This window comes from Phyllostomus hastatus, unplaced genomic scaffold (genome assembly GCF_019186645.2).
Source record: "Phyllostomus hastatus isolate PE091 unplaced genomic scaffold, TTU_PhHast_1.1 phas_scaffold_12, whole genome shotgun sequence".
NCBI classification, from domain to species: Eukaryota; Metazoa; Chordata; class Mammalia; order Chiroptera; family Phyllostomidae; genus Phyllostomus; species Phyllostomus hastatus.
This window is the reverse complement of record NW_025334007.1, coordinates 10,314,832-10,327,450: the sequence shown is the minus strand read 5'-3', so window position 1 is coordinate 10,327,450 and position 12,619 is coordinate 10,314,832. Positions and strand designations below refer to the sequence as shown.

The 12,619-nt window shown below is 42.4% G+C and overlaps 2 protein-coding genes across 6 annotated transcripts in view; one reads left to right on the top strand and one right to left on the bottom strand.

The window, feature by feature from the left end:
- Window positions 1-8,530, top strand: part of CNKSR2 (connector enhancer of kinase suppressor of Ras 2) — a 289,400-nt gene extending 280,870 nt beyond the window's left edge. For 4 of the 5 annotated variants that reach the window (XM_045855937.1, XM_045855936.1, XM_045855935.1 and 1 more), the window contains 2 exons: window positions 3,777-3,973; window positions 6,264-7,300. In XM_045855937.1, the coding sequence (XP_045711893.1) occupies window positions 3,777-3,973; window positions 6,264-6,479 (413 nt within the window). In that variant the 3' untranslated portion in view covers window positions 6,480-7,300. Of the gene's footprint in view, window positions 1-3,776; window positions 3,974-6,263; window positions 7,301-7,832 lie in introns of those variants that run through there. The other variant, XR_006787678.1, reaches the window with a different exon arrangement.
- A 131-nt stretch (window positions 8,531-8,661) lies between these two features.
- Window positions 8,662-12,304, bottom strand: KLHL34 (kelch like family member 34). Its single transcript, XM_045855939.1, has one exon. It carries the CDS (start codon window positions 11,726-11,728, stop codon window positions 9,779-9,781), a length of 1,950 nt encoding a protein of 649 aa, XP_045711895.1. The 5' UTR covers window positions 11,729-12,304; the 3' UTR covers window positions 8,662-9,778.
- Between the last annotated feature and the right edge of the window lie 315 nt (window positions 12,305-12,619).

Below are 12,619 nucleotides of genomic sequence, written 5' to 3'. Positions count from 1 at the left end.
CAAACTTTTATTTTGCATTAGCTAACCTTTTCTTTGACCTTTTCTTTATCACTATGCGGAGGGCATATGCAACCTGAAAGCACTAAACAATCAGCTGCTGTGATGCGCACCACATAGGAATAGGGTCACAGTATTTCATAGTGGAGCTAGAGTATCAATGAAGCAATAGAGGGTCTTCTTTTGCCCCTGCCATGTATGACACGGCCATAAATGACCCTCCCTTGGCACAGAAGTTAATTTATAAATAACTTCTTTGTGATACTCAAATCTATCAGTCAATGAAATTTTATGTAGTAAAGAAAACCCCGTATGTTCTCTTTGCTTTAATACAATTGGAAAAGTTTATCACCTGACACAGAACTAATTTACATGTTGCAAACATAAATATAATGTAGGAGGGGATTTATTTGTGCAAAAGCCCAGAATTCCTCAATAAATTAGATACCAATTAAAAGTTTATTGTAGCAGCAATACACTTCCTCATTAGGAATCACTGAAGGTTCCTAAATATGTCCTCTGGTTTGCATGTGGTCTTCTATACTTTGCCAACTTTCAGAAATTCATTCAAATTGCAAAAGAGCTGGTATTCCGCCAGTGCTCCAATGGCATGTTGAAAGAAAGTCAATCAGGAAGCAGACTTCACCAAGTGCTTGCCTGCTCTTCTAAAGCAAGCCTCTTCTAGAAGAAAAGCAAGGGTTTAAAAAGAGAGAAACCAGAAGACAAGTGAGAAGGAGACAAAGAAGAAGAGGGCAAAAAGAGAAGAAAATAAAGGTGCTTTCATATTTTCAGTTGTGACAGTAGCACCAATTGACTTAAGTGGTATTCATCTGAGAAAAAAAATCAAGGAAACCAATTGAAAATTATAAAAGAAAATAAAGGTCTGTTTTTGTCTTGAATGTTGAGTTCTGTGTTGTTTTGACTGTTGAGCACAGTGATTCAGATTTATAACGTGATTCTGCCCCTCACCCCCCTCCTTTGAAAATTAAAGGATTCTTTGTCTAGTCTTAAAATGTTCAGTGAGTGGTGGCATCCTCTGGTAGCCTGGCATGTCAATCCCTCATCCTTCCTCATCCCACTGCTGTGTCTTGTGATGTTGTATATGTGTATGATGTGTAGAGGTAGGGGGGTGCCTTACTTATCTCTAGTAGGAGCCATACTATTCCATTATTAGGAAATGTTTCTGTGTTCCGTCTCATTGTGATTTCATGTTCATATGTGCTGCCCAGAGATAAATCTATATTCAATTATTCTTACAGTTATCAAGCCAGATTCTTTGTAGAATTATCTTGTCCTTTGGTTGAATACCTTTATTCCCCCTTAATTGCAAAAACAAGGGGGGGAAAACTGTCAGTTTTTATTTATTGAATAGCTTTGTTTATCACTTTTATATTAAATCTTTACATATCTTTTTAAAAGTAATACTACATTGAAACTTTATAAAAAATCATCTGGCCCAGTATTCTACAAACTTTAAGAACTGGGGAGAAATAAAACTGCATAAGAATGTTTTTAAAACAAAATATATACTCCCTACAGTTTTAGGTAATATGGAAGGTTATTTGTAAAATGAAAATTTACTATGTAAAAACACTCTGCTCCCTTAAATCTTAAAACTATAATCTGAATCCCCTTTTTTATCTTCTTTCAAAAACTGCAAAACTAATGATACATTAGAACACCTGATACATAAACTACTATAATTCACATGTAGGTCTCCTACTTCTCTGTCACTCTCTGCTCTATGAAATTACATCAAGTTTTAGATGTAGTCTTGCCTTAAGGCTAAAAGAACAACTGCTAAATAATTCTTAGGGGTCCTTTCCTGGCCTATGATTTTATGAAATGGAATTATGCTGTACAAATGTATCCTCATTTTTACAACTCCATTTAGTTACTCTGAATGACCTTATGATTTTGTGTCTTCCTGGCTCCAAACCATTCTCAATTAAAATTCACTATTCCATTTCATTCTTGCTCTTAATCCACAAAGCAGTTTCTCCTTTTTACAGTCCTCCATCCATTCATCCCTCAAAATCCTCTAGGTGTTGCCAACACTCAAAGATGAGCCAACAGAAAATTTTAAAGCTGTTATTTAAAGGGATTGTTGTATTTTTAGATTATAGTTCTAAAGTAGATACATGACGAGGAAGTTAAAATTCATGGAATTAGTAATAGCATGTGCTGATGATAACAAGGAACTTTCTAATGGAAGGACTCGATTATCATACCTACCAATAGTTGCTAACCTATTGCTCAGCACAATAGTTGCTCAGCATCAGAGCAAAAAATTGAATATGACACTTAAATGAAGCTACGTTTTAATACTAAAGGTGATCCCTTTAAGTTAAGGTACTGTTTGTGGGCTTTGGGGGTGGTTTTAGGTACACTCTAAAAAGTTTTTAAGAATGCTGCATTTTAAGGGAGTCTCACAAATTCGTGAACACTTAATTGTTAAATACACAGCTCAAATGATTATTGACGAAATTGGCAGTATCAAATTCTTATTAAAATCATGAATTCTGGAGTTACACTGCCCAGTTGGAATTCTAGCTCCCCTAGATACTGTGACCTTGAACAAGGTGCTCCCCTGCTGTAAAATTAAAATCAAATAGATCTACTCCTAGCTTTGCTGTAAGGATTAAATGAGATTATGACCATTAAGCATTTACCCTATTGTGTGGCACATATAAATATTTACTATTATTGCCAATTAGAGAGTCTTTTTGAACTATGTCAGAAAGCCTAAAATATTCACATGGACCATGATAGAATGAACAACATTACGTATTTACTCCTTGAGCCAATACAATTAGTACTTCTCAAATAGTACTCTGGCTCTCTATTAATGGAGATGATGGAAATATGTTATAGCCCTAATCCTATCTACCACCACAGGTAAAATCCAAGTCCATCTTTGTTTATTATTGTTGAGAAAGGTTGGTACCAATATTCAGGCATTTAAAGAACAAGATGGGAGTTTGACTTGTTCAGTAGATCTAAGGTCCTTTCCTGAACCACTCTTTAAGATTTTTTTCTCAAAAATATTTCATTGGAGTGTTTTCTTCCTGGGTCTTACAAATGCTAAGTAGCTTCTCTTAGTATATGTCAGATTTCTCCTTAATTTTCATATAAACATATTCCCATATTTGATTTAATTAGAGCATTATTATTGATAATTTATGATCATTTAGTATATTTACAACATGATGGACATTATTATAGCACTCACATGAAACCTAATCCTCAATGGCACACTATAGGAAGATTTGTATAATCAAATAGATTTCAATGAATGCCATTCCATTTTATGAAGTCTGAAAAAATGTAAAAAGTCAGTTTATTGCTAAACCAGGAGAGCTCTCACTAATCAGCATTCCTATGCTTACCAATATAATGATAAGGGATATTTATTAATGTTTGATAATATTATGTGCAGGATTGTTTCTGTGTTGTGTACCTTTTGTACTCTAATTCTTTGAACTTAATAGACTCAAGATATTTACAGTGATTTGCTACTAAGAGAATATTTTGTTAATCAAAGCATCCTGTTATTTGATCATTCTAAAACGATTGGCTGCCTGTAGCTAATCTTACCAAGTAAAACTAGCAGCTGTGGGTTTGTTGGGCTTTTTTTTTAATGTAATAGAGTGTCTTTCCAATTATTCATTATCTTGTTTTTTAGATGATTTTTAGTAGGTTTTTAGTAGATTTTTGGAGTGTCAAATACATGTTTATTACACTGGATTCATTTCTCTCTTTTTTTTTTAACATTGCAGGTGAAAGCGGGGAAGAAAAGTTAGGAGACTCATTGCAAGATTTATACAGGGCACTGGAGCAAGCCAGTCTGTCACCACTGGGAGAACATCGCATTTCAACCAAAATGGAATACAAGCTATCATTTATAAAGAGATGCAATGATCCTGTGATGAATGAAAAACTACATAGGCTGAGAATTCTCAAAAGCACTTTAAAGGTAAGATAGGAAATGGAAGGAGAAATTTGTGTTCAAGAGGTTCATTCCTGAATTCAAAGACAATTACCAGAAGGAATACAAAATGGGATGGGAGGGGGTGGGTTGGGCAATATATGTAAACAGGAAAAACATGAAGCTGAGCTGTTCTTGTAGCATAATAAGTGAACAGGTAAAGAGGAAATAATTTTAACTTCTCATTAACATCTCAAAGCACTGACTAAATGTTATGTGACTTCAAGGAGAAAACAGGATGTAATCAATATTTTTTCCAAAAATGTAAGGCTAGTGTTATTACTCAATCTTTCATTTTCCTAAGACAAATGTGCCATGCAGTATAAGTAATATAGTTATTAGAAGAACACAGCATGCATGCAAAATGCAGTAGTGGGTGCTAAAAGGGTTTGTGATATTTCAGGACTATTTCCTGAAGCACGTTTAGAGTGAAGCCACAGTGATTCATGTTTCATGTAGAAATTTTATAATTGTTCTGTTTACACTATTAGTTCCCAATTCACATGTTACTTTCCTATTATACATTTCCACAAATGCTCACTCTCTGTGGTCTTCTTATTATGCCACCCCCAGATTGGTGAAGAGATGGAGAGGAGAGGGGAGCTGAGAGGCAGGAAATCCAAGGAGGTAGAAAAATGAGTGCCCTCCCTGTGTGTGGCTGGCAGGGAGAGGGCCTGCCACAAAAACTCTCCTGCAAGCAGGCCTCACACCCTTGAAAATCAAAAACAGAAAAAAGAACTATCCTACTGAGCAAAAGGGCAAAGGACTCCTTAGGGAAGTATTTCACATTCATAGTATGGTGCAGAGGTTTTGTGATTTTGAAACATAGATGAGTACCAAAAAGATAAAATAGAAAATGAATTATTTGAAAAACATTTCCCTTGGCAAGTGGTCAAGTTTTCAGTCAAAAAGCTTTCAGTTGGTATTCATGCAAATACTATTGCAAATCCATGGGACAACCTAATGGCTTTTTGGTAACTAAGAGCAGAATTTTAAAAAGAGCTATAATATTCCTAAGAATAATTTTGGTGACCAAACTTACTCCAAAGATATCCTTACCCTCACACCTAACAGGCCCTCACCCTGCACCAACCCCCCCCCCCCCGCATTCAGGTCCAAACTGCTTGGTTGGCCAGCTGGCAGGCATTTTGAAGCAGGTCATACTCACATATTTTAAAGACCTGCCCCTTTCCCTCTCTCTTTCAGCCCCTTGCCCCTATCTTTTATGCTCTGTGGCTTCCAAAAAAAAGTTTCCTTCCAGTAGCAAAGAGTATGTTCCATTCAATGAGTAGTGATGAGTCACCAGGCATGTGATGCTCTACTCTCTGAGGCAAAGAAGGACAAAAATCACTGTAAAGAAATGTGCCTTAGAAGATGATTTGACTTTGGGTGGTGAGTACACAATGCAACATACAAATCATGTGTCATAGAATTGTACGTTTGAAACCTATATGATCTTATTAACAAATGCCACCCCAGTAAATTTAATTTTAAAAAAAGAAACACAAAAGAAATGCCCCTCATTGGTTAAAAAAACAAAACAAAACTATAGAGCCCTATACTTTTTAGTGTGGGAAATTAATAGGAAATGGAAATATCCCATTAGGGAAGGACAACTGCCCAAGCAACCTTGGGTGTGTGTCATTCCTGGAATTGTAGTAGACCCTTCAACAAGCACAGAGTGACTCAAAACGTCCTTTGTTCCAACCCTGCTAACTCTGTCTGGTCCCAGGGACAAGAACAAATGCTTCAGCACATGACTGTCTTTACCTTTCAAGTCTGGCTAGCCCAGAAGTGTGCCTCCCCACTTCCTGCAGAACATTCCCTAGATTTCCCTGTCCCTTCCTTGGATCCATAAAAGACAGGTACTGACCACCTATCAGGAGAGAAAGGACCGTGTAAATGTAACTCAAGGCAGAATATGGTAAGTCCACTCAATGGCAGTGATAAAGTGTTATGAAGGAGAGAATTTCTTTTCCCAACCGATGAAGGAAGGCTTCAATAAGTGAGAGGCATTTGAACTGGATCTTAAAGAATGAGGAAGGTTTCCATAGGTCGAGATAGTAAATGATAAAAAAAAAGAAGTACAGAGTGGGAAATACAAAGCAAACCTTGGGGGTAGAAAAACGTATACTAGGATTTGAATCTAAATGGCTGAGTTTGGATATACCAGAGCCATGGCTGATAGGCTTCTCAATTTTTTGCCTATTAACTTTTTATTTTAAATTTAAACAATAGCTTGCCCACATCTCAACCATTGCATCCTTTTGCTTTTCAGGCCAGAGAAGGGGAAGTAGCCATTATCGACAAAGTCCTAGACAATCCAGACTTGACATCTAAAGAATTCCAACAATGGAAGCAGATGTACCTTGATCTTTTCTTGGATATCTGTCAAACCACCACCTCAAATGACCCATTAAGTATTTCTTCTGAAGTAGATGTAATCACTTCCTCTCTAACACACACCCATTCATACATTGAAACGCACGTGTAAGTGTATTCTGCCTTCAGGCCATCTGGTATCTTCTGGTACTTTGAACAAGTATATAAGGTAGTTTTTATATCAATGTGTGGGACACTTGATAAGCTATACTTCAGTGTTACCAAACTATATGAAACAAACCATATATGGTCATAATACTATTGTCTTTAATGAGCATTTGTATATTTTATATGCAATTAATGCTCAGTTTATGTTTACCGTGTGCAAAATCAACTGTCTTCAATGACTTAAAATTAACTTTTGCAGACTATTCTGAAGACAACTGGTCTTCAAGTAGAAAAAACAAAATGGCAGTTTTCTACCTACGGTCATCTTTTCTCCCTTTAAGTTAATTTTATATAAACAAGACTTCAAAAGTAAATCACATTTTTTCAGGTGCAGACATCCTTGTGGGTGGGAAAGAATTTAAACCTTTTTTATATTTATTAAAATGTTCTAAGAATTTTCTTAAACATTGCACAAAGTTTAATGCTGTAGTTTTATTTTTGTGAAATGTAGATGCGCCTACAAGAGTTAAGCAAAATAGAAGAGCATCAACATAAGAGAAGTCAGGTATTTAATATTCGTCTTAATAGTCTATTAACTTGTGAAAGCTGGTTAATGGGAATACTATTCCAAATCTATGAGGACACTTAATGGTGTATCAGGGCAAAGCTTTGTAAGATGTTTTTGTAACTAAGACCAAAATTGAAGATAGAGCTGCTTTATTTTCTTGGTTTAAATCTTCCTTTATTTTTGTAGTGATGATATGCTGATTGTGTACAGAGGAATTTGAGAGTGGATTTTTTAAAACACACGTAACTCACCCAGAAAGGCAGCTAACAGATTATATATATATATATATATATATATATATATATATATATAGTTCAGCCCAAACTCATGTTTTTAAACTCCAACTCTTAAAAAAACTACAAGGTATAAACTGGAATGAATCAACTTTCCAATTAGTTTCCAATTTTCCTGCTAGTCCATTAATTAAACTCATGTAATTATACTTCAGGCAGGGAAATAAAATATGTTTAGTTATAGGTTGATGTGCATTATAATATAGAAAACAATGTTGAAACATAAAATTATACCTCTCTCCTGAGGAGCAAGAGGATGATGGTCATTCATAGATCTTTTACATTGATTTGTATGAGAGAAACCATTTATAGAGGTTTTTCCTGACTTTATGAATTGTTCTATAGAGGGATGAAGTCTATGGAAAAGTCCTCTTCATATACTTCCACTTATAAGCATCTCGTTTTTGAAAGTGATCACAGCATGATAATGACTGTGCTGCTTTTTAGTGTCTGGCTGCGTAATGTACAAGTCACAATTTGCTGTTTTTTTTTTTAGGAGGAGGAAGGGACCCTCCTTTACTATTCTATATCCTAAACTCTACTTCTAATCAGCTTTATACTGTTGCCTGTACAGCTCAGTGAATGTACTTTCATCTCTAAAAGTTCAGACACATGCCAGTGAACATTTTTGCTGTCGAGGAGAAAGTAAGAACTCCACAGCGGGGATCTTTTTCTTTGCTTTTGAAACCACCATTGAATCACTATCGTTTTGCAGACTTTGCACAACTGTACAGGAAAGTGGCCTTTCTACAGCACATTTTCAGTAATCCTATATTTACTCAAAATGGATGAGAAACACGTATTAATGTTTGTATGGAATTTTGGGTCCAGTGTAATATTTTTATCATTTAAAAAAACTATTTGTAAAAACATTTATTTACTGCATGGATATTGATGCACATTAAATTTGTGGGATTTTGTATATGTAAAAAAACAAACAAAAAATCCTCTTGTCCTAAAATGAAGTGTGCTTGTTAAAGGTATTTAGACTTGTTGATGTTTACTAGACCAAATGTGTACATTCATTTAAAAATATCTGTATCTGATGGATGTGTCATGGATACAGTGGCCAGGTTGTGCCCTGTAAACAGCAAGCAGTTGATGGGAAGACTAGCTGTGTTGCTACTAAGCAGCTTTTCCTTTTGTAAAGTCTGCTCTGTTGTTTTAAATGGTAAAAATTAAACTGAATTTTAAAAGACTTGTGGCTAGCCTAGCATGAAAGAGACCTTTTAACACTATATATCTGTACATTTTATTGCATTAGTTTCAAATCTAGGAGGGGCAGCACTGTAAACTGAAGTCAAATAAATTCAGCTCTTAATGAATCCTTATAAAGCACCTACTTTATTCATGCAGAGTCCTTACCACATGTTTTTGTGATGCAATCACACAGCCACCATCCCTCCTTACAGGTTCTAACTTCGCTACTCCATTGGTGGTACAACCCAGAAGAAGCACCTGTTCAGGATACAAGCATCTTCTCTGAGTCCCTGTAAAATCAAGCTGGCTTTCCATTTCCCTGATGCGAACTTGAACATTTCACCTACTCCTCTTTCCTTTCTCTGTGACTCTTTGGGGAAATTGGAGAAGGGAGGAGCCACCAAAAATAGGTTCGTGGTTTTCTTTTATAATGTAACCTACAGCATGTCTGCAGAATGAATATTTAATGAGGATAAAAGAAATAGGATTTTGTTTTTGTTAGATATTCTACTTAACCAACAAGACTGAATATTATGGCTAAGGTTGCTGAAATATAACTTAAAAGCAGTGTGCTGCCTAAAGTCAGGAAAAATGCAGACAAGGGGTAAGTAAGGATGAGAGACAGAAAAACTTAGCCTAGGTTATTTTTATTAAAAAATTAAAGGTGCTTTCTTAGAGATCTCTTCCCTTTTCATGCTCCAAATTCAGATTAAAGCAGAACAGAACCACAGTTCTGGACCATAAAATCATACTTCTCCTTGCAATGATTTCATGCTATTTAACCAGGACACTTTCCCTTCACTATTTATTCAGATAATGCTGTCTTCTAGGACTATTTATTACAGCCTTTATAGCTAATAATTTTCTGGGTCTTATATATAACTTCTTATGGTACATTTTTTGGCTGTTTGTTTGGCACAAACGTAATCACTGTTTAGCAGCTAGGGAAATACTTTAACAATATGAAGGAAAATAAGGTCATATTTTATTTTTGGAAGTCCATCTCTAGCCCAGCAATGAGAATTTCTACAAATCCTCAGCTCACTGAAGCTGATTCATGTATCCTTCTATTTGACCCCTGCTGTCTTCCCTTCTCAGCTTAAAGGGAAATGTGCCTGTTTGACCAAACGCTTATTGCCTCCTTAACCTTCAGAAGCCACTCAGTTGCCAGTCTCGTTCTTAGGAAAAGCCCACAGTTGCTCCGCTCAGCACGATTTTCTCCTCCCTTGACCTGAGACTGCCCTAACCCATTAAGCCCAACACTAAATCTGGAGTCTCTCTGCTCTCTCCCTCCCTCTCCTCGTCCCCACCCTCAGCCAGCTGCAGTACTGCGCACTGCAGGCCACTCCAGGCCCAGGGAAGCGCGCAGCCGATGTCCTCCCAGCGGTCCAGGTCGAGGTCATAGCCTACCACGTTTCGGGTAGGCACCTGGCGCGAGTCCCGCCACTTGACGCCCCCCAGCAGCAGCGCTGTCTCCTCCACAACTGCCAGCCCATAGCAGAAGCGGTCGTAGGGCAGCGGCCGCAGCCGAGTCCATTGGTCGGTGCCGGGGTCGTAGCGTTCAATCTCAGAAAAGGGCTCATAGCGTCCCAGAAAGGCAAACACCGCACCCCGAAGTGCAGCCATGTGGTGCCCAAAGCGAGCCGTGCCCATAGGCGCTCTCTTGCTCCAGGCCCTGTCCCCGGGGCCCAGGGAGTACAACTCCTTGAGGCTGCTCGCGCCGCCCTCGCCTCTCCCTGACTTGCCCCCAGAGATGTACACGATACCGCAGTCCCCGACAGCCCCTGCGTGACCGTGCAGGGCCCGCGGCAGCGCCCCAGCCGCAGTCCAGCGGTCCCTGCGCAAATCGTACATCTCCACCGAGGCCAGAGCCTCACCGCCCGCGCCCAAGCCCCCGACGGCCAGCAGCCCCTCCCCCACAGCGCCACACCAGAAGTGGGCCCGCGCTTCCCGCATAGCGGGCACTGTCGTCCAAGCATGGAAGCGTGGGTCGTAACGGTGTACTTGGCCGGTGACTGCCCGCGGGCTGTCGGCCTGGGGAGAGGAGGTATCACCGGAAGGGCTCTCCCCGCCCAGGACGAACAGGAAGTTGCCCGCAACGCACACACTGTGCCCCAGTAGTGGTTCAGGGAGCCGCGTGAGGCTTCGCCAGCGGTGATTGTACACGTCGAAAGCCACCACGTCCTGGGTGAGCTCCCACTCGACGTCCTCTTCCTCTTCCTCCTGCAACTGCTCCTCTTCCTCCTCCTCTGGCACCAGAACGGCGCCCCTGCCCCTGGCTGCCCCTTGGGGGACTGCAACCTCTTCTGTCACCGCCTCCCGGGCCCTGCATCCCCCGACCAATAAGATGCGGGTTTGCGGGCTCCGGACGCTGGTCTGCTCGCCCTGCAGTAGCGGCTGGCGGGAGGGCGCCGTATGGTAGTTGAGGGCCTGGATGATGAGGCCTTTGACACGGGCAGGCAGCGCGAGGCCGGAGCCCGAGTACACACGCCGCAGCACGTCGGCAGGCACCAGGCCGAAGCGGACACGCTCCAGCAGCGCAGTGCAGTGGGCCAGGCGTTCGGCCTTGGGTTCCTGTCGCAGCCAGGCCAGCGCCAGGCCCAGCAGCTGGGCCTCTGGCACCCGTGCCACGTCGGGAGCACCCAGCACCGCCCTCAGTGACGCAGGGTTAAGCTCCAACAGTCCCACGGGGTCCGCACCCCGAGTCAAGAGCTCGGGCAAGTGACGCACGATATAGCGCTCAGCTGCGTCCAGCGTATGCGCCAGACCGAAACGCGTCGCCACATTAGCGGCAAAGCAACAGTTCTCCGGGGCCAGCAAGCGCTGCAAGTAGCGGCCGCACAATCCCTGGGCCTCGGTGACCTGTAGGTAGCTGGCGGCCTCCAGCGTATCTTCTACGGTGTCCATAGACAGCGGCAACCAGGCGGTGTAGATAAAGTCCAGTACACGCTGCAGACCAGCCGCCGATGGCACGTGCAGGTGGATTACCGGTGCCCGGGATTCCTGGGTGTGGCTTTTGAACAGGGCCCTGAAATAGTCGCTGGAACACGCGAGGAGAGACCTGTGCGCCGGGAACTCTGTGCCCTCGGCCTCCAAAGTGACGTCGCACAGAAAGCCCTCGGCGCGTAGGGCCTGGTAGCCGGTGAGCAGCGCGCTGCCATGAGCTTTGCAGTAAGACAGGAAGTAACTCATGATGACCAGGGCGGGAAGCGGCCGGGTGGGGGATGGGGCCAGCCAGGCGCCGCCGGAGGCATCTTCAGGCAGTACGCACGAGACTCAGGGGCCCTAGCAGAGTCCCATTTTGTTTTTCCTGCTCAGCTTAAACTGGAGGGGTCCTTCATCCAAGTTCACAGGTCCGAATATCCCTCTCACAGCCAATTCGTTCGGGGAACGGATTCCAGAAGCCCCTGGTAGTGGAGGGCACGGTGTTTGGAGTCTTCCGCGGGGGTGCAAGGTTTGGTTTCTGCGGCTGCGGAGGTTGCCAGCACGTTGCCCAAAGCCCCCTCCCCGGCCCAGTTTGGGGAGCGCACACCTGTGCGCCAGGGGCCGCAGAGGCCTCGCGCCATCACCTGGAAGGGCAAACTTGCTTGCACACCGACTCCCGGGGGTGCTGGATCTCCGACGGCCGAGATGCGCAGATGTGGCCTGCCTCGGGGCGTCCCGGGACTATGAAGCGAGGGCTCTGACCTCTGGTGTGTGGTCAAGGATGACGGGTTCTGCGGGCATCCGCGGGGGCCTGGGACTACTGGCTACGGGGCTGGTAGTAGTGAGCTTATTCTGCGCGGAGGATCAAATCAAAGCCTTGGGGATTAGGGCGGGGCGGGGGGGTTGCGGATCTACGCGACGGGTTGCAGGCGTGATTGGGTGCTGCACATAACAAGCCGGTAGCTCACAGTGACAAGAATAGCGCGTGGCCTCGGCCTCCCCTGCGCGCCCCGCCCCTCAACCCTGCCGCTAGCCCCCAACTGAGGGCTGGGACACTGGAGGAAAGTGGCCGGGCCTGGAACCTGACTCTGTTGACCCGGAGAGACGCTGATCACCAGGAGGTCCTGGGACCCGGCTGAGGTTTAGGGAGAGGCACTC

What these genes read in the sequence shown, in the direction of transcription:
- KLHL34 (XM_045855939.1), bottom strand. Translation starts at nt 11,728, where the DNA reads ATGAGTTACTTCCTGTCTTACTGCAAAGCTCATGGCAGCGCGCTGCTC.